Source organism: Echeneis naucrates, chromosome 14 (assembly GCF_900963305.1).
Source record: "Echeneis naucrates chromosome 14, fEcheNa1.1, whole genome shotgun sequence".
Classification (NCBI taxonomy): domain Eukaryota; kingdom Metazoa; phylum Chordata; class Actinopteri; order Carangiformes; family Echeneidae; genus Echeneis; species Echeneis naucrates.
Window position 1 is genome coordinate 12,171,378 of NC_042524.1, and position 16,829 is coordinate 12,188,206.

General features: G+C 41.7%; 1 protein-coding gene across 1 annotated transcript in view; it reads left to right on the top strand.

The window, feature by feature from the left end:
- Positions 1-16,285: 16,285 nt before the first annotated feature.
- The window catches only part of dlg4a (discs, large homolog 4a (Drosophila)), a 38,460-nt gene continuing 37,916 nt past the window's right edge, over positions 16,286-16,829 (top strand). Inside the window, exon 1 of the mRNA XM_029520266.1 lies at positions 16,286-16,387. Coding sequence (XP_029376126.1) covers positions 16,286-16,387 — 102 coding nt within the window. The remainder of the gene's footprint in view (positions 16,388-16,829) is intronic.

Genomic DNA, 16,829 nt, shown 5'->3' on the forward strand with positions numbered 1-16,829 from the left:
CTGGAGAGAGGGATGTCTGGATTACTTTGCTGGACTGGCCACCACAACCTGACCGCAAAAACGAGGCAGACCATGGACTCAGAATGAACAGGTAGCAGACAATAAGAGGCTGTATACTCAATCTGAGTCCACCTTTTGGAAAAAATTACCCCTGTCACTTAATATATGTGTTTAAGGGTTGCTATGAAGCAGGAAGGATATCAGTTTTAGCTGGTGAAATGTAGACGGACAGATTTATACTGAGTGTCTCTGATGAATGAGAATCATTATTGGTACTTACTGACTGCTTTATTGGGACACATACACTGCAACTAAGAATTTACTTACTCTGCCTTTAAAGGACAAAACTGAATAAATGAGAAAACACAAAGAATGCGGTTGCTCCTACATGCGCGGTGCATAATAATTTAACATCAAGTCACACCCAGTGACAGGTATAAAAATGATGAGCAGGCCTTGTTGATTCCGATTTTGTACCAAGTCACTTTGGTGACTTAGAAAAGGGGCTCATTGTTGGGACATGCAAGGCATCACAAAAACTGCTTCACTGGCTGGTTTCTCACAGTGATTAAAGTGACTCCTACATTTGGATCTCTCTGGTCAGTGGAGTGTATTTTATGAATCTGATTCTTCTGCAATAACATGATAGAAATGATGAGAAAAAAGAGGAGCAGGTGATTAATGATATGAATGCAATGCGCTGAGATTGTGTGAGTAAGAAAGGTCGAGCCAGAGTTGCACAGAGAGGGATGTTAATGTGGGGATGCAGTGCATCGTTACAAAGATGAAAGTACATTTGAGAGTTCAGCGATGCAAAAATCATAGTCACTGATCCTCTGAGATGTGGAAAAGAGCGATATGATCAGATGACTCACCCTTTACCATATTCTCAACAAGTGGGTGAGTAAATGAGCAGCATAGACCAAGAGGACAGTACAGGCCTGGATGTTTGACCACAACAGTGTGAGGATTCACTCTCTCCTCTGCTGTGGGGGATGTTTGTAATGTTCTTCTCTCCAGTGGAGTTTGGTATCAGGGAAAATCAATGCCAAGGCACACTGAAGCCATTCTGGTGGCACATGTAATGCCTTACCAAGACACTTTATCACCTGTCTAGATGTTGACAATGCAATACGAACATCCAGCCTCCCAAATACCTTCTAATGCCCACCACCCCCATCAGGAACCGTAGCCAGGAAGGAGGCCGTCAGATACACACAACACAATCTGTGCTCCACTGTCTTTTGTTTCACTCTGCTCTACAGACTCATTGACAGAGAGTATGAGCAATGCCACAGCTTTTCATGCCTTAATTTCTTGCTGAGAATGTTTAGTTATAATTGGTGCTATTTCACAGCGTGAACGGACCATAGCCTTATTCAGTATCTTTATTGCATTTTGGTGTTTTTATACATCTATACATTTCTGCAATGTAAATGCTAATTTATTCCTCTTAGAGCTATACAGTCCCCTTGGACATGTAGGCTTTCATTGTGGAGGGCTTTAAAATCCTTGTCTCTGGTGACAAGGAGAGATCATTATTTTGCTGATCCAACGTGGCGGGAATGAAATATGACTATGTTTATTGGAAATGTCAGTCGCCTCTTTAGTAAAAACCAACATGAAATAATATCAAATCAAAAATTTTGTTTCTCTTCATCTCGCCCCCTTTTTTTTTCTGGCTTAAATGCTGTCTACCAGCTGACCCTGCTGAGACGCGCCGCCACTTAATTTCAGCGGTTTGGCTGTCAGTATCGCTGTCTGTCCTAAAATTGCCCATATGACAGGTGACAGATTAGATCCATCATAGGTTGTTTGAGCTGGAGACTTTGTCGTCTCACGTTGACTAAAAAGGCTAACCAGGACAATGGCTGGCTGTTGTTCTATTCTGCTCCTACACTTTAGTAACTGATGCTAATCAACTGGACAAGAAACACAACACTGGTGTGACAATTCTGTAAACAAGACTGTTTAAACAACCAACAATACAAGTGGTTACATATTCTATGTAGTGATGCCATCGGATTGCATAGAGGAGGTCTTAGTGCACCCTGGTCACCATCTAATCAGATTGTACTCTAAACTGACCACATATTATACGCATTTTTAAATAAGGGAGTCGTCCAAATTAGCATTTGTTGAGTAATTATACTGTGTTTGTCAATGTACCATTAAGAGATGCTGTGCCATTGTGAGCTTGTGTAGCATTGAGGAATGTAGCATAAAAATAAATAAATAAATAAATAAATAAATAACAGAAGCAAGAATGACAGGAAAGGTAGTGCTGAAATCATTGATATGAATAGTTCTTGCATTAGCCTTGCAAATGGGATCAGCTTTTCTTGCAGTGCTGTGATCATACTGTTCAATATAGCACACAATGACACCTGGTGGCACCATTGATAAACTACAGTAAAGGAGTCCATGACAATCTGGCTCACAGATATTGTCTATTCTCAACCGCCGAATGTCGTTCATGAAATCAGCTTGATGCTCAGATGCTACGTAATGCTACGTTAGCCTGAGCCTTACAGTCCATACATGGCCAGTCTCCACGGAGGTCAAGGCCTTCTGTTTTTCCTCATGATTAATAGGAAATTGCTGGATCTTGAATCAGTTATTCATGAGCAGTCTCTTGTCACAGACCACAGTAAGGCTGTCATCGGAAATTCAGGGCACGGATACAGAGGTTTTTATCCTGCTGTTTGCAGAGAGCACAAGACTGCCCTGAGTACCAGTCACATTTGAATTGTATACTTTCTAACCCAAATGTTACACCTTTCTGCGATGAAACATAAACATTTCAATGAAAAACATGACACCAGCTAATGACACAGTGAGAGCTCGAACACATACGGACTCACACTCGACACAGTAATGTACAAGCGCACATATTTTGTGTGATTTGTTTGTCTCTGGCTTTGTATCTTCATGTTCCTCTTATAGGTGATGTCAGTTGCCTAGCAACCAAGCAATCAGGGCCCGATTGTTGCCATGACAACATGGCAGGGGTATCATCACGGAGAGAATAGAGATGAAAGGAGGAAGGGAGGGAGAGAGGAGAGGAAAAGAGAGATAGGGAGCGATAGAGAGAGAGCCCTGCCATTGAGGGGTGCTGATAATGTGGAGCCCACAGTGTGCAGGTAGGAGGATGACCTCTGTGTAGGTGGCAGCAGAGAATGCTCATGAATGCGGAGAAAAGAAAATTAATGTTTGGTCTTATGCGGCTGGCTCGGCGGGTTACACGGCGTTTGACGCTGCTGTAACAGCGCAGGCTTCATTCCAGATGGAAATGTCACGATGTGCTCCAGTTGTCTTTCGTCACAGACAGTGAAGCTGATGCAGAAGCCGCTGCTCAGTGTGTCGCTGGGGTCCAGAGGGCTTTAGGCCTAACCTCTGCAGGTGTCATAACCCATCCATCACCCAACAGCAGTCCACTGTAAAACAGTCCAATGGGGTCATGGTGCATTTACTCTGCTTATTCCCTCACTTGTCTCTGCGCCTAACACAGCTGTGTATCAGAGAGAGAGAAAGCTGGAGAGGCAAAGAACAGGAACTACACATAAATAAACCAATTATGATGCCAATTCAGCTACTGAATAAACCAGAATAGACACAGCAGAATTCATGTTAGCATCAAAATCCTCACTACATTGACTGAATCAGAGCAATTGGTTGAGTGTGCATCAGCTAGAAAGACGAGCCATTAAGGAAAGCTCACCACGATTCATCATAGTTGCGACACAAAGCCCCGTGATTCTTCTTGTCTAAACGCTGCTGATAGGTTACTGATTTATCATGAGAAAAATCAAAACAGCACATTCTTTATTGTATTGTGAAAATCCATCTTTGTATATTTCAGAAAAATATGTGACAGTTCAAATTTGAAGTCATGCTCTCACACCTGATGGCATTAAAACTTTATGGACAAATTGATGTTCACAGTCCAGTCAGGAACTATTTTGCTTCGCTGCAGGAGCACGAGAGTCAACTCAACTGCTCTGACTGAAGAGCTACTGCAAAACAAAGAATAAATAGATGGTCTAAAATTAATTGCTCCAACTCCAAGGCAGGGATTTATGTGAACTACAGAAATCAGAGATAACAGAAGTGCAATTTATTACTATAGCTTTTTAAGAATGATCTACTTCATCTAGATATGTTATCTTATTTAATATCTTATTTAATGAGAAAAAATGATGAATGATATGAGCTGTTTGGTGTAAAAAAAAAGAACAAGCAAAAGTGTGGTTTCTCAGCTTTCTTTGAAAATAGTTACCCATTGTGAAACTACTGAAAAGCTAAAGATGAAATTCAGTTAAGGGTTGTCATGATGTAGAGGACCTCTATTCTTCTCATTTTGCAGAGTTAGCCTTCCTTTCTGTAGCACATCTGTTCTTAAAAAGCGTAATAGATAAAATAACAGAAATAGATTTTGGAATATCCAGCCAATGATACTGACAAATATCATATATTAAAACGTGAATTATAAAAAAGCGAAAATGTGATGTGTAAGTATTGTCATCCTTTTTGAGACTAACAGGGCTTCCATTAACTTTCATGTTATGTATCCCAACCTCAAGAAGACAGATGTTTTATTGCTGTAAAAGGAATATAGTGCCCTCACTGCTAAAATAGATCTGAATTCCCCCACCAAGTTCGACGGGGATAGTAAGACTCAGTAAATCTCATCAGAAACTAAACCAAGACCAGTTATATCAGTTTATACATTTAACAGAAAGGTGAATTTATGCCGGAACGACTGAACAAATGATTCATGCTTTGACAGACAGCAATGATTCATGATGATGCATGGCTGACTTGTCTTTATAAGCCTATAAATTATAAGGCTATTGTAAGTAATTTGCGAAGTCAAGGCCATTTGAGGGGGTTTTAAACTTTACTTCATCATAGAATATAAAGTCAGGAGTCACATTTAACTCAGATTGTGGAAAATGCCACAGTTGTATCGACCAGAACAATTAAATCAACTAAATTGAACGATGATTTTCTACTGATATCTTATTGAGTTTCTCTCTCTCCTTCTGAATGACAGAGCACAGTCAAACTGCCAGAACAGTTTAAATTAACAAACACGCAATGCTTCCATGAGAACTGCTTCTCTTCAATGTTTCTGCTTTTTCTGTGAGCTGACACCACTTCCGACAGTCACATCGCAATATCTATCACCAAAAAGGATTTAATTGGAATTCATGGAAAGGCAACAGATTACTATTATTTAATTAGAACAACGTATTATCTAATAAACGTTTAACCAATATAATCACAAAACATTTAATAAAGAAAATCACTGCACAAGTTCCCAGAGCCCATAACACAAATTCATCGGTGAATATGAAAAATAGAAAGGAAGCAAAAAAAAAAAGAGATTTGTAAAACTAAAATCTGTGATAAGATCAATTGATGTCAATTGACGTCGATGTTAGCAGAGAACTACAACCTCGAATTAGACGCTTTGTTTAAAAACAGGTTGGAAAAAAATAAATGTATAAAGATTTAATGGTTGCAGAACAGAGATACGCAACCAGTGTCAAAAGTGCCCTCATTTTAAATCATCATCATTATATTTAGTGTTTTTTGATGCATGTGTGTTTTCATAATGCATGTGTGTGTGTGATTAAGCTAAAAAGGGAGAGGGTGGAAAAGCCAGTGTGGATGGCAGTGTGGCGTCACGTTTATTTCATAAAGAAAGCAGAAAGATAAAACATAATGGAAGGTTTACTCTCTGTTGCTACGTCCTCTTCTCTCCCCTCCCTCACTCACCAGCAGTGACAAACATATTTTATGAGTCACGGATGGAGCAGACTGCCAGTTCTCTTTATCCAGACCCTTTCCTTTAACATCAAGATATACCAAACACCAACAACTCTGGCTTCCAGGAAAACTCTCTCTCCTCGTCTGCTACGACACCCCCCCCTTCCCCTTCCCTCTCTCCCCCTCCCTCTTTTTTATTTCCCCTTACCCTTCCCCAGCCTCCCACCTCTCTCTCTTTTTCTCCCCATCCCTCTCCTCCTCTACTGCGGGTGTCTGGGAGGCTGTTTTTCCTCTGTCTCTCGCTCATGAAGGGCCGCACTAAGCTCCCTTCTCTCTGCCCGTGTGTGGTAGGTAAATTCACCTCTCCTTTTGTGTTGTTCTTGTCCTTCTCCATCTCTCTGTTGCTGCCTCTCTGTTTTGCATGTTAGCTTAAAGTCTGCTAGTCGTTCTGGCAGGCTGGAGGAGGTCTCTGTCTGTATCTGTGAATATTACATCGAACATGCTTGCAGTCTCCTGCACTGTCATAGATTCATCAGTAATATGTGTATGAGGAATATTTTGCTAACCCTCTGCGTTTGCTCTCAATAGGTTTAATCATGCATTTCGGTTATTACGTATGAATGTGGCCTGACACATGTGGGTGTGTATGTGCCATGTTTAGACATGCAGAAGGAGTAAAACTCGAGCAGACTTGTTGAATGAAGCGTTACAGAATGATCCATGTTGTGGTTTTATTCTGCCTTTTGGATAGACGTTGTCTATACAAATCTGGTTGTAATTCAGATTTTTGTCCATCTTTCTCCTTGTGAGGACACTAGGACATCAGCCCTGTGTCCTCCTCAGATTAGGAAAATCCTCCAACTGACAAAAAAGGGAAAACATCCTCCATCACTGGAAACGAAGTCATGTCTGTTGTATGGTTGAAGGCTTAGGATCAGACGTTAGGGTTAGAGGTGAAAGAATGGCTTTCCATCATACACCCAGGATGGCACAAGTCCTGTCGTGTTTACTCCAGTATACATATGCAGTTATGCAGGTTTGTGAACATAAAAACAGTGAACAGGCCAGAGAGGTCCAGAGCTCTTCAGGTCTTAATTAGCTAAGTAGACACGATGGGGCTGGTTGACTGTTATGGCACCAAGTTGCCATTTAATGCAGTTCTACGGTCACTGTGTGTGAGTGTGTGTCTGTGTGATTGTGAACGCTTGTGCACTAACAGAGCTGGTTATTTGTTAGAGGTGTCATTGCAAATGTGAGCACAAACACAAGCAGGTGAAATTTATAGTGCGACAGATTTATAATGTGAGCTGCTCCGATGAATTGGAGTCACCGGTGATCATTTTTTTTCTTTGGATAGTTTACTTAATAATTTGTAAGACATTGAGACATTTTTGCTGTTTCACCTCTGAGCCCCAGCAGGTCCTGACTCTGTCCTGCTGTAATTTAAAGGTATTTGCATCTACATCAGATCGAACATGCAGGAAATTTTTTTAATGCTGGCTGTCATCCTTGTTACTACATTGCATTTTAGATCTGTTGTCACCATGATAACCCAGGTTGCATTGATAACAGTAAAGCAGGCCAACATGAAACAGTAAACGGAGAATAAATATGTGTTTGTTAATGAGCTCACATATTGTAAACAACATGCCAGACCAGGGAAGTTGGCATTAGAACAATTGGGAAGTTGAAGAATAACATGTCAAGTAGTGCAACAGATGTCCTTCAGGTTGTTCAATATGTTCAAATGTGATAAAGACGACCATCAAGACAAGACCAGGCAGCTGTCAGCTCCAAAAGGCCAGGTTACAGTTCACAGCAAGCACGGCAGGAAACCTGCAAACAGCTGCATCAAAGTGTTGTGGTCACATGAGACACACACTGACCTTTTGGCAGTGATGGAAAGATAAAGCTAGATAACACAAATATTAACAAATCCTAATCCAAAGCATATTGGCTACTCACTCAAACATGGCGATCTAATGGCCTGGGAGAAAAAGGCCTGACAAAGGAGTCTATGGTGTTCATTGGTAATTTTGCTGGACAAAGAGATCTCTAAAAAGAGATGTTTTGCCTCAAGAGAAAAAGGAAACTGGGCTATAATTCCTCTTCACCTTACGTGCATTTAAACCAGTTGCCTCACAGCCTTATGATGACTTCACATCCAACGAGTTATCTGCATCCGTCAACACCTGGATAGAAAATCTAAAGTCACATTTTAGCACTTTTTAAAAATTGAATGTGAAATATGAAACACTTTCATAACAGTGTCTTACTTTTCAAAGTAAAACCGACCACCTGAGTAACAGATATGAGCTTCATGTCATTCATATTATGTGTGACAAGCTAACATGGAGAAATAGAGCCAAAGCTTTGACATGGCACAGCATTCATCAGACCTGATGTAATTCCCATTTAAGGCCATCATTATGTTGTGTAAAAGGTGCTCATTATTGAATTGTGGTTAGTTGTAAGTTTAAAAAGGACCGATTCATTTATTGTGTCCTTTTTTCTTTAACTGTGATAGCAACAAATATTCAACGAAACACTCCTTACTTGTCGGCACACCAGGTTGTTATAGTAAGCTGCAATGACTGTGTGTTCTTAGCCACACTGCAGAGAGCATACTAACATCCTAACTGCTGTCAATCAAAACTATACTACAGCAACATTTATATCATTATTTTTAGGGGCTTTCCCTTCATGTACTTTCATGCACATAAGCTTCTCAAGCTCAACACCTAAAGACTTCACTGGCTTTGCTTACTATATTTAACAAAGACGATAAAACAGTTGTGTTAGAGAGGCAGGCAGTGGAACTCACTAGTCCCCAGTTTCAAACCCCCCCAAAGTCACACATGCTCGTACTCAGTTTTGCTAGCAAGAGAATTTGATGAAAACAGTCCATGTGCAAAACTCAGAGCGACACGACTCACTTTCAGATAGCTGCGTGGGGGAACTGGGCATAAAAATTGCCCCTCAGCTCTACCTGTTGGCACCTGCTGACTCCATTTTTATCATCTTGGCTCGAAGTGGTGCCAGGCTGACCAGACTAGCACCCTGCTGTGCTCTCTACATGCCGAGCCAAAGCTATCACCAGTAGCCTGAGCCTCTTTGTTGCATTTCATCAGAGGTAACTTAAAAAAACAAAAAACAAAAAACAGCGCACCACACTAAGGTGCAGTCCAGTTTGAGCTTCAGTTAAAACATTTCAGCAAACAATTCTTTATTCACTACATTTTTTTGGCCCTATACCTTCACCACGGAGGTGACCCGCAATTACAATTACAACTGCTTATTTATATTTATACCACGCTTGAGAGACAGAGCAGACAACCGCAGAACCCTAACGCCTTACACTTTTTATCCTTGCAATGGTACAGTACTTTGGGCGACTGAGATTGTTTTTTTAAACATTGCTATATAAATAAATGCTTGATTTGACTTGACTTGAAACAACTCTAACAATTCTGACATGGGTCATTGTTCTATTTTGTTGAAAATGTGTGGCACCTCTGTGACCAGGCAAAGAGCTGGCACTTTATGATACCTGCAGTTTTGCCCTAATGGAGGAAACATCATCTTGAAGCTTTAACTTGGTGTGGCTAGCACCCACTGGCAAATATTATATAACAAATAGCAATGTTAGGTGAATGAAGTCCTGACTGTGGTCATGCTAGAAAATTTACACAGTTCTGCAATTTCCCTATCTAATTTTAGACTGAGCAGTAGTGACAACCTCAGGGGCAAAGAAAATTAAACTTGTCCAAACCAAACTGTTGTCTTCCCACCATCATTAGAGTATTTCAGGGAATGAGAGAAATGAATCAGGCTGCTGCACTGCTTCAGAAAACATCGTCTGACTATGAGTGTGTTGCATGCAAACAGACATAAAACATCTGTCAGCATCTACTTTACACAGAATGCCATGGTTAAACTGTTTATATGTAAATTAAAGAGCTAAAAGTGATCAACTGTTTTGCATTTCAAATTTCCCCATCAATCAAAAAATCTGAATTCTATTTGTATGAAAAGCTGCCTCACCTCTATTCATAATACTCTATTTAGTGTTTTGTTTTCCATCAGAGAGGAAAAATACATGTTTAGCAGCAGTTTGTTTTATTGTCATCTAGCTGTGTTTATTAAAAAGGTGCTATTTGAAGATCTATTTTTTAATTATTATTTATTTATTCTATTGTACAGAGCGTACTCACCACTACATTCATAATATAAAACTAGAGGGACCATCAAGAGCGTGAATTCAAATTACAATGATTCAAGTGTTTTTCATAACAATTGTTTGGACTTGGTGAAGAGCTAGAAAGACTTGAAATAAGCAAAACACGATGCAAATGAAAAATGACTTACCCCTATAATTCAGAGTCTAGTGTAGTATTGTACAGTACAGTAATGAAACAGAGCCAGCCACTGCGTTCATAAGGTTAGAAACGATGACACATGGTGGCTGCTTTAAAGTGTAGACTGGCTGACAGAAAGCCTTTTAGCTTGTGGGTGGTTCTGGTTTATAATGGCCAGATTTTGGTACCAGTAGGAGCTTGAGCTGACATTTTTTCACATCGCATATGTCAAAGTCTCAGATGGGAGACAGCTGGCAGAGGACGGTGTCGGTGCTTTGGACAGTACACGGCTGTTGTCCTAAGTGTGGGAGGAGGCCCACCAGATCCAGACTGTGATAGAGGAAGTGAGGTGATGGCTGTATAGAATTAGACAAGCAGTTGCCGTGAAGGATCTTTCACAGGGAGAAGATCATCTGTTCGGCTTTCCTGACCACTGTGTTCCCATGTGAGGGTGGGACAGATAGTTACTCCTTAGAGTTCAATTTAACCATTTAATAACTGCGGCTTGGCTTTTGAAGTATGCTAAAGGTGTAACATGAACACGTTACTTCATGCATAATGCTTTGCTTCAAGTCATCACTGCTGTCTGAATTTACACATCTGGGTGGTTTCGAACAAGACAGAACAGAAACATTACCGTTAAACAGAGTCATGTTTAAGTGCTGCTGTCGGACCTAAAGCTGATCTGTCCTCTAGGCTACATACAGGATCAAAGGTGCTCACATTTTACTCAGTGAGCAGTCTGGGATGAATGAGGAAGGGGCTGTAAAGAGGGACCAGTTAGGCTGGCCCAAGCTATCTTCCATGACATTTCTGAGGATGCATTACTTTGTTGAGATGCATTTTATTTTGCCCCCTCTATTTTACATCTAACTGTTTCAGCCAACCGTTGCCTGTTTGACACAAAATGATTTTGTTCCAAGAACTGGGGAAATCAGATATGCAAGCGTGGAGAAATTGGATACAACAGGGTCTGTGTAGGTGTAAATACTATAATTCAAACCTTGGGTATTTTCCTAGTCAGTAGCGCTGAGGCAGAGCCTCGGGAGATTCCAGGTTGTGTTTGCACTTTAGTTAGACTGTTTCATTGTCAAAGCTGCTGAGTGCTGGAGATTATAGAGGGCTGAAGACTTGAGGCTTGTTGTGATCCACATTTTTCCCCTCCCAATTTGGGTTATAGAGTCTTCACTGTCTTTATGTGACAGAAGTTATGAATGCCGGTGAACGTAGTCACTTCAGGATTTTACTTTCTATCAAAGCAGTGTGGGCTTACCTGAATATGGCTGAAGGGCACAGGAAACTAGAACTAAGGATGATTTTTCTGAGGGAGGGTTGAATGTGCTGCACATGAAACCGATTATATGGTGGAAACTCAGTGGTAACGTCACAGTCATGATTGTTCATTGATTGGTTAGAGTCAGAGAGAACAAACAAATGTTGTCATCCAGTGAGCTGAAATAAACTCTTCTGCTTTATTTATTATCACAGAATTGGAATGAATCACTCAATGAAGCTTTGGAAAAACATGCGCTTTGTAATAATCAATCAAATTAAAAAAAGAAAAAAAGAAAAAAAGAAAAAGGAAGCACAGCAACATTTCGAACAGGACATTAAGGGATATCTACATTAAGTTTGGTGTATGTGATGGGATGTTTGAGATGAGTCTATCCCTGCTGATATATTTGTTTTGGTCTGTTGAGGCACTGGGGCAGCACAGCCCCACAACAAGAAGGTTGTGGGTTTGGCTCCCAGGGCTGTGGCCTTTCTGTGCAGAGTTTGCATGTTCTCCCCGTGTCTTCGTGGGTTTCCCCCAACTTCCAAAGACATCATGTTTGGGTTAACTGGTGACTCTAAATTGTCTGTAGATCCGAGTGTGAGTGTGAGTGGTTGTTGGTCTCTGTCTGTCTCTGTCTGTCTCTGTGATGGACTGGTGACCTGTCCAAGGTGACCCCGCCCTCACCCAGTGTGAGCTGGGATTGGCTCCAGCACCCCCCCACAACCCGAAAATTGGATAAACGGTAGAAGATGAGTGAGTGAGTGAGAGAGAGAGTGCTCAGATGGAGATGAACTATTAATGTCCTTTCCGAAAGAACTGATCATGGTAAGATGAGACAAAAATAGGAAAGATGAGAAATGTTAAGCATGACACATCTACACCTACAGTGCATTAAGCTTAGCACAATTTCAGGCACTTGCAGGCTGGATAAGCTGCTGTAACAGCCAGTGGTGAACAATGCCAACACTAGCAACCTACTCTTGTAGTGCTGCTTCTTTATATTCTCTGTGTGTTTGGAAAAAAAATAATAACTGGCATGTGTCTTACTAGTGTCACATGCAGTAGTAGCCTGACATGCTTTTACGTACCCATTCACATGTAACAGCAAAAACAACGTATACATGTGGTGGCTAAAGCGCTGCTGGCAAGTGGACTATTTGTTAGGGATCTGCCACCCCCTGCAGATGTTGTCATGGAAACACCTTCTTTTGGGTCTCTCTCTCTCTCTCTCTCTCTCTCTCTCTCTGTGTTTCACACAATGCAGCATTAAGGTGGTTAATGCTATACTCAATACTGGGACACCACAGTTCAGGTTTCCATGTGACTCCCACACTTACATAATGCCGTAGTGGAAGAGGGAAGCCACTTACAGTATATAATCAACATAGAAATTATACTGTACCTATGGTGATTAAATAGTTAGTCACATCTCTTATCTTTGTCGGAGCCAGAGGAAAATGAGGTTTCAGCTGAAACATGTAAAATCTGATTTGTATAGATTCTTCTAGTGTGCTGCTTTCTTTAATGCAGATTGGTTCTACATAAAGGGCCTTTAAATGACTATGGGTCCGTCCAGGCATGAGGTAGCACAACTTCCGTCCTACCATTCCTACACGTCACAGCTTGGTGGAGTGAGCAACGAAAAGGTTTTCCTTGTTCAGTTATTTTAAGGGAAAGCAGAAGAGGTGGCCTATTCATGTCTGTTACTCACCATTGAAACCTTGATCAGTATAGACTCAAGTGCAATATTAAATTCCATTCAGTGCTGCAATGAAAGACAGAGCTTTCTTTTTCCAGAAGTAATATCCATAGAAACTATTGTGGGTTGGAAAAGTCTGCTCAGTGTTATGTGATCAGAGATGAGCGTCAAAGTATTAAGTTAGACCGACGGTGATTAAGCATGTCACACATCGAGAGTACAAAGAAAACAGTGTGTAGGCTTTGCCCACACATTGAAGCATACACTCACAGACTCACATACAAAATATCTAAACTATTATATGATCGAGCACTCAGCTTAAAGACTGAGGTAAATGCAAAGACAGCTTTTCCAAAGAAAGTGGCAGAAGTCTACTTCTCACTGTTTTGGAATTCATGACCTCTCTCATTGCTGAAGTTTTTAGCACATTGCAGATTTCCCAGGTTATCCCCAGCTCACTGAGAAAGTGATAAGGTTTAAAAGGGGAATAAAAAAGAGAGAGCTCCTATCAGCTGCACACTGGTGTGTGTGTGTGTGTGTGTGTGTGTGTGGAATGGTCTATGTGTTCGATTTAACGCTGACGTCACCCGGGAGCGTTGAGCCCTGCGCCGCAGTCAGTCCTGAGATGAATGCACAATATTTAAATCTAACCTACCTGGTTCTCTCACTCCACCCTGTGGGCTCTCCATGTCAGCACAATCACACACAGGAGTGGAGAATAAACAAGAAACAAACGAAAACTACATGAGACGTTAATCTTGGAAAAGACAAAAAGGTCTGTTCAGACACAATAATCACAATAATACTGAATAATAATAATGACATGGAAAGAAAAGAAAAACTGTTGGAGACAGAGCTGGCTACCTTGGGTACTTTCCTTTAAAATCACTGCTTTATAAACTAACTGTTTTTACATACATTAGATAATATAATATGGGAGGGAGCTTTTATGCAGCTAGGTGCAGTTCTGTAACCAACACTATTGTTTTCAATTATGAATTCTCTTAAACCAAATATATTTTACAAATCAGTAATCATCTTGATTTTTTTTATTTTTGATTTTCTTATATCTAATATCAATATGGTGACTTTTCTGAATTGTAATTCTATAATTTCTGAAAACTAAATCACATTTTAATTCATTTTAACCATACAGTGGGTACAGAAAGTATTTTCTTAAGTATTTAATGTACACACAGAACCCCATTTTGACAGAAAAACACAGAAATGTAGACATTTCTTAAGAACCAAAAACTGAAATATCACATGGCCATAAGTATTCAGGCCCTTTTTTGTGACACTCATATTTAACTGATCCTCCTTGAGATGGTTCTACACCTTCATTGGCACAGGGTTAGGGTTAGGTCTGGCCAAGGTTACAAAAGAATTTCTGCTGCACTAAGAGCACAGTGGCCTCCATAATCCTTAAATGGAAGACGTTTGGGATGGCCAGAACTCTTCCTACAGCGGGCCAGCACACATGAAGGATTCCCAGACTATGAGAAATAAAATTCTCTGGTCTGATGAGGCCAAGATTGAACTTTTTGGCCTCACAGAGAAAACCAGGCACTGGTCATCACCTGTCAATACAATCCCAACAGTGAAGCATGGTGGTTGCAGCATCATGCTGTGGGGGTGTTTACAGCTGCAGGGACAGGACCACTGATTGCAACTGAAGGAAAGATAAAAGCAGCAAAGTAGCAAGCTATCCTGAACGAAAACCTTTTCCAGAGTGCTCTGGACTTCAGACTGGGCCAAAGGTTCACCTTCCAACAAGGCTAAGCACACAGCAAAAATAACAAAGGAGTGGCTTCGGAACAAGTCTGTGACTGTTACTGAATGACCCAGCCAGAGTCCTGACTTAACGTCCACTGAGCATCTCTGGAGAGACCTGAAAATTGCTGTCCACCTACATTCACCATCCAACCTGACAGATCTGGAGAAGGAGGAATGGCAGGGGATCCCCAAATCCATGTGTGAAAAACATGTTGCATCATTCCCAAGAAGACTCGTGGCTGGGTTAGCTCAAAAGGGTGCTTCTACTCAATACTGAGCAAATCGTCTGAAAACTCACGGCCGTGTGAAATTTCAGTTTTTGTTAATAAGTTTGTATAATGTCTTTCATTTTGTGTTTTGTTTTTTGTCAATATGGGGTGCTGTGTGTACATTGAGGAAAGAAAATGAACTTAAATGATTTTAGCAAACGGCTGCAATGTAATGAAAATGTAAACTTTACTCACTGTACATTCTCAATTTCAACTATTTCCAATATGATAAGTGGTCCCACAAATAACTCTTTATTTTCGCATTATTTACTTAATTTGATCGCTTCGCATGGAGACACTTGCGGATCACTTACTGTCATCCCAGTTTGTTGTTGTAAATGAGTTCTGCATGAATGAAATAAAAACATGTGGCACTCGTGATATTTGGACTTGTTGTTAAAATGCTGCAAGTTAACAGAGACAAACCCCCGTGTGCTGGTGCTGACAAATGACACTTTGTTTTGGCTCAAGCAGGAAGGCAGACGCATGAGGAACATGTTGGATCCTTCATCTGCTGCGCTCCGAGTCGGTGCTTTCAGCACGGCGGACAGCTCCTGCGGTGTTTCCCTGTCGGGCCAACAGGAGGCGCAGTGAAGACACTGAAGCCTGTTGGCTCCGCTGCTGCCTTTCATTCAAAACACAAATAACAAAAATAATAATATTTCTATGCAGTCTTAGGCAATCGGTGATGACCCTAACCCTCTCACTTGCTCTGCCTCGTGAGTCCAGCTGCGCACTGAATGCAAACTTTACGGTCAATCAAAGACAGAGAGGGAGAAAGAGAAGGCGAGAGAGACAGAGAGGTATGAAATGATGAGCGGTGCTGCCAGTGTTGAACATTTACACAACATGGCAATGAACGGCGACGGAGACGTGACAAACATGCCTGATCTGAAGTTATAGAAAACCCCGTTTACTGTACCGGAGCGGCGCTTCGTCGGGTAGCCCGCCTATTAGCCGGCATCACCGCCCCCCACCGAACTCCTTACCCACCCCAACCACCCCAACCACCCCCTCCCCTCTCAGCTCCCTCGGATCTGGTCTGATCGTACCGTGGCTCAGAGTGAGTGTCGGCGGACTGACGGGCTCTGGCTGCTGTGTGCTGTCTGTCTGTCTGTCTGTCTGTGGACTGATGTCTCTGCCTGTCAGGAATTTAAAGTGTCTCTCGCCGGTCATGTGCCAGTGTAAGGTCATCTGCAGCAACCGGACCCTCTCCCTCATGTTCGGCTGCAAGGTAAGCCTCGGGCTCCTCTACAAGCTGAGGGTGGACGGTGTGATTCTGTGCAAAGGTGTGTGTGGGGGGGGGGGGGGGGGGGAGGAAAAAGAAGTGGAGGCCCGTGGAAAGAAAAGCGCGTTTATGTTGTGATCGCAGCGCCTTCATCGTGTTTGTTGCCCGCTGCCACAACAGAAACGTCTTTCCCTATTGCAACAGCCGCCAGAGGGATCACACTCACCCACGGCTTCCACTCCAGGTACGGGCTTATTCACAGCAGCCCATAATACCTACACATCACCGCGGGATTCATGTGTAGATGGCCTGGATGTTTTTGGTGGAGTCACCCTTTATTCTCAGCGTTTAAATGGAATGAACGAAACACGGATCAGATGTTTCCTCCTCATCCGTGAGGGAGGCCATGTTGGGGTTTTAACCATATGATCCAACACGCTGGTGGGTT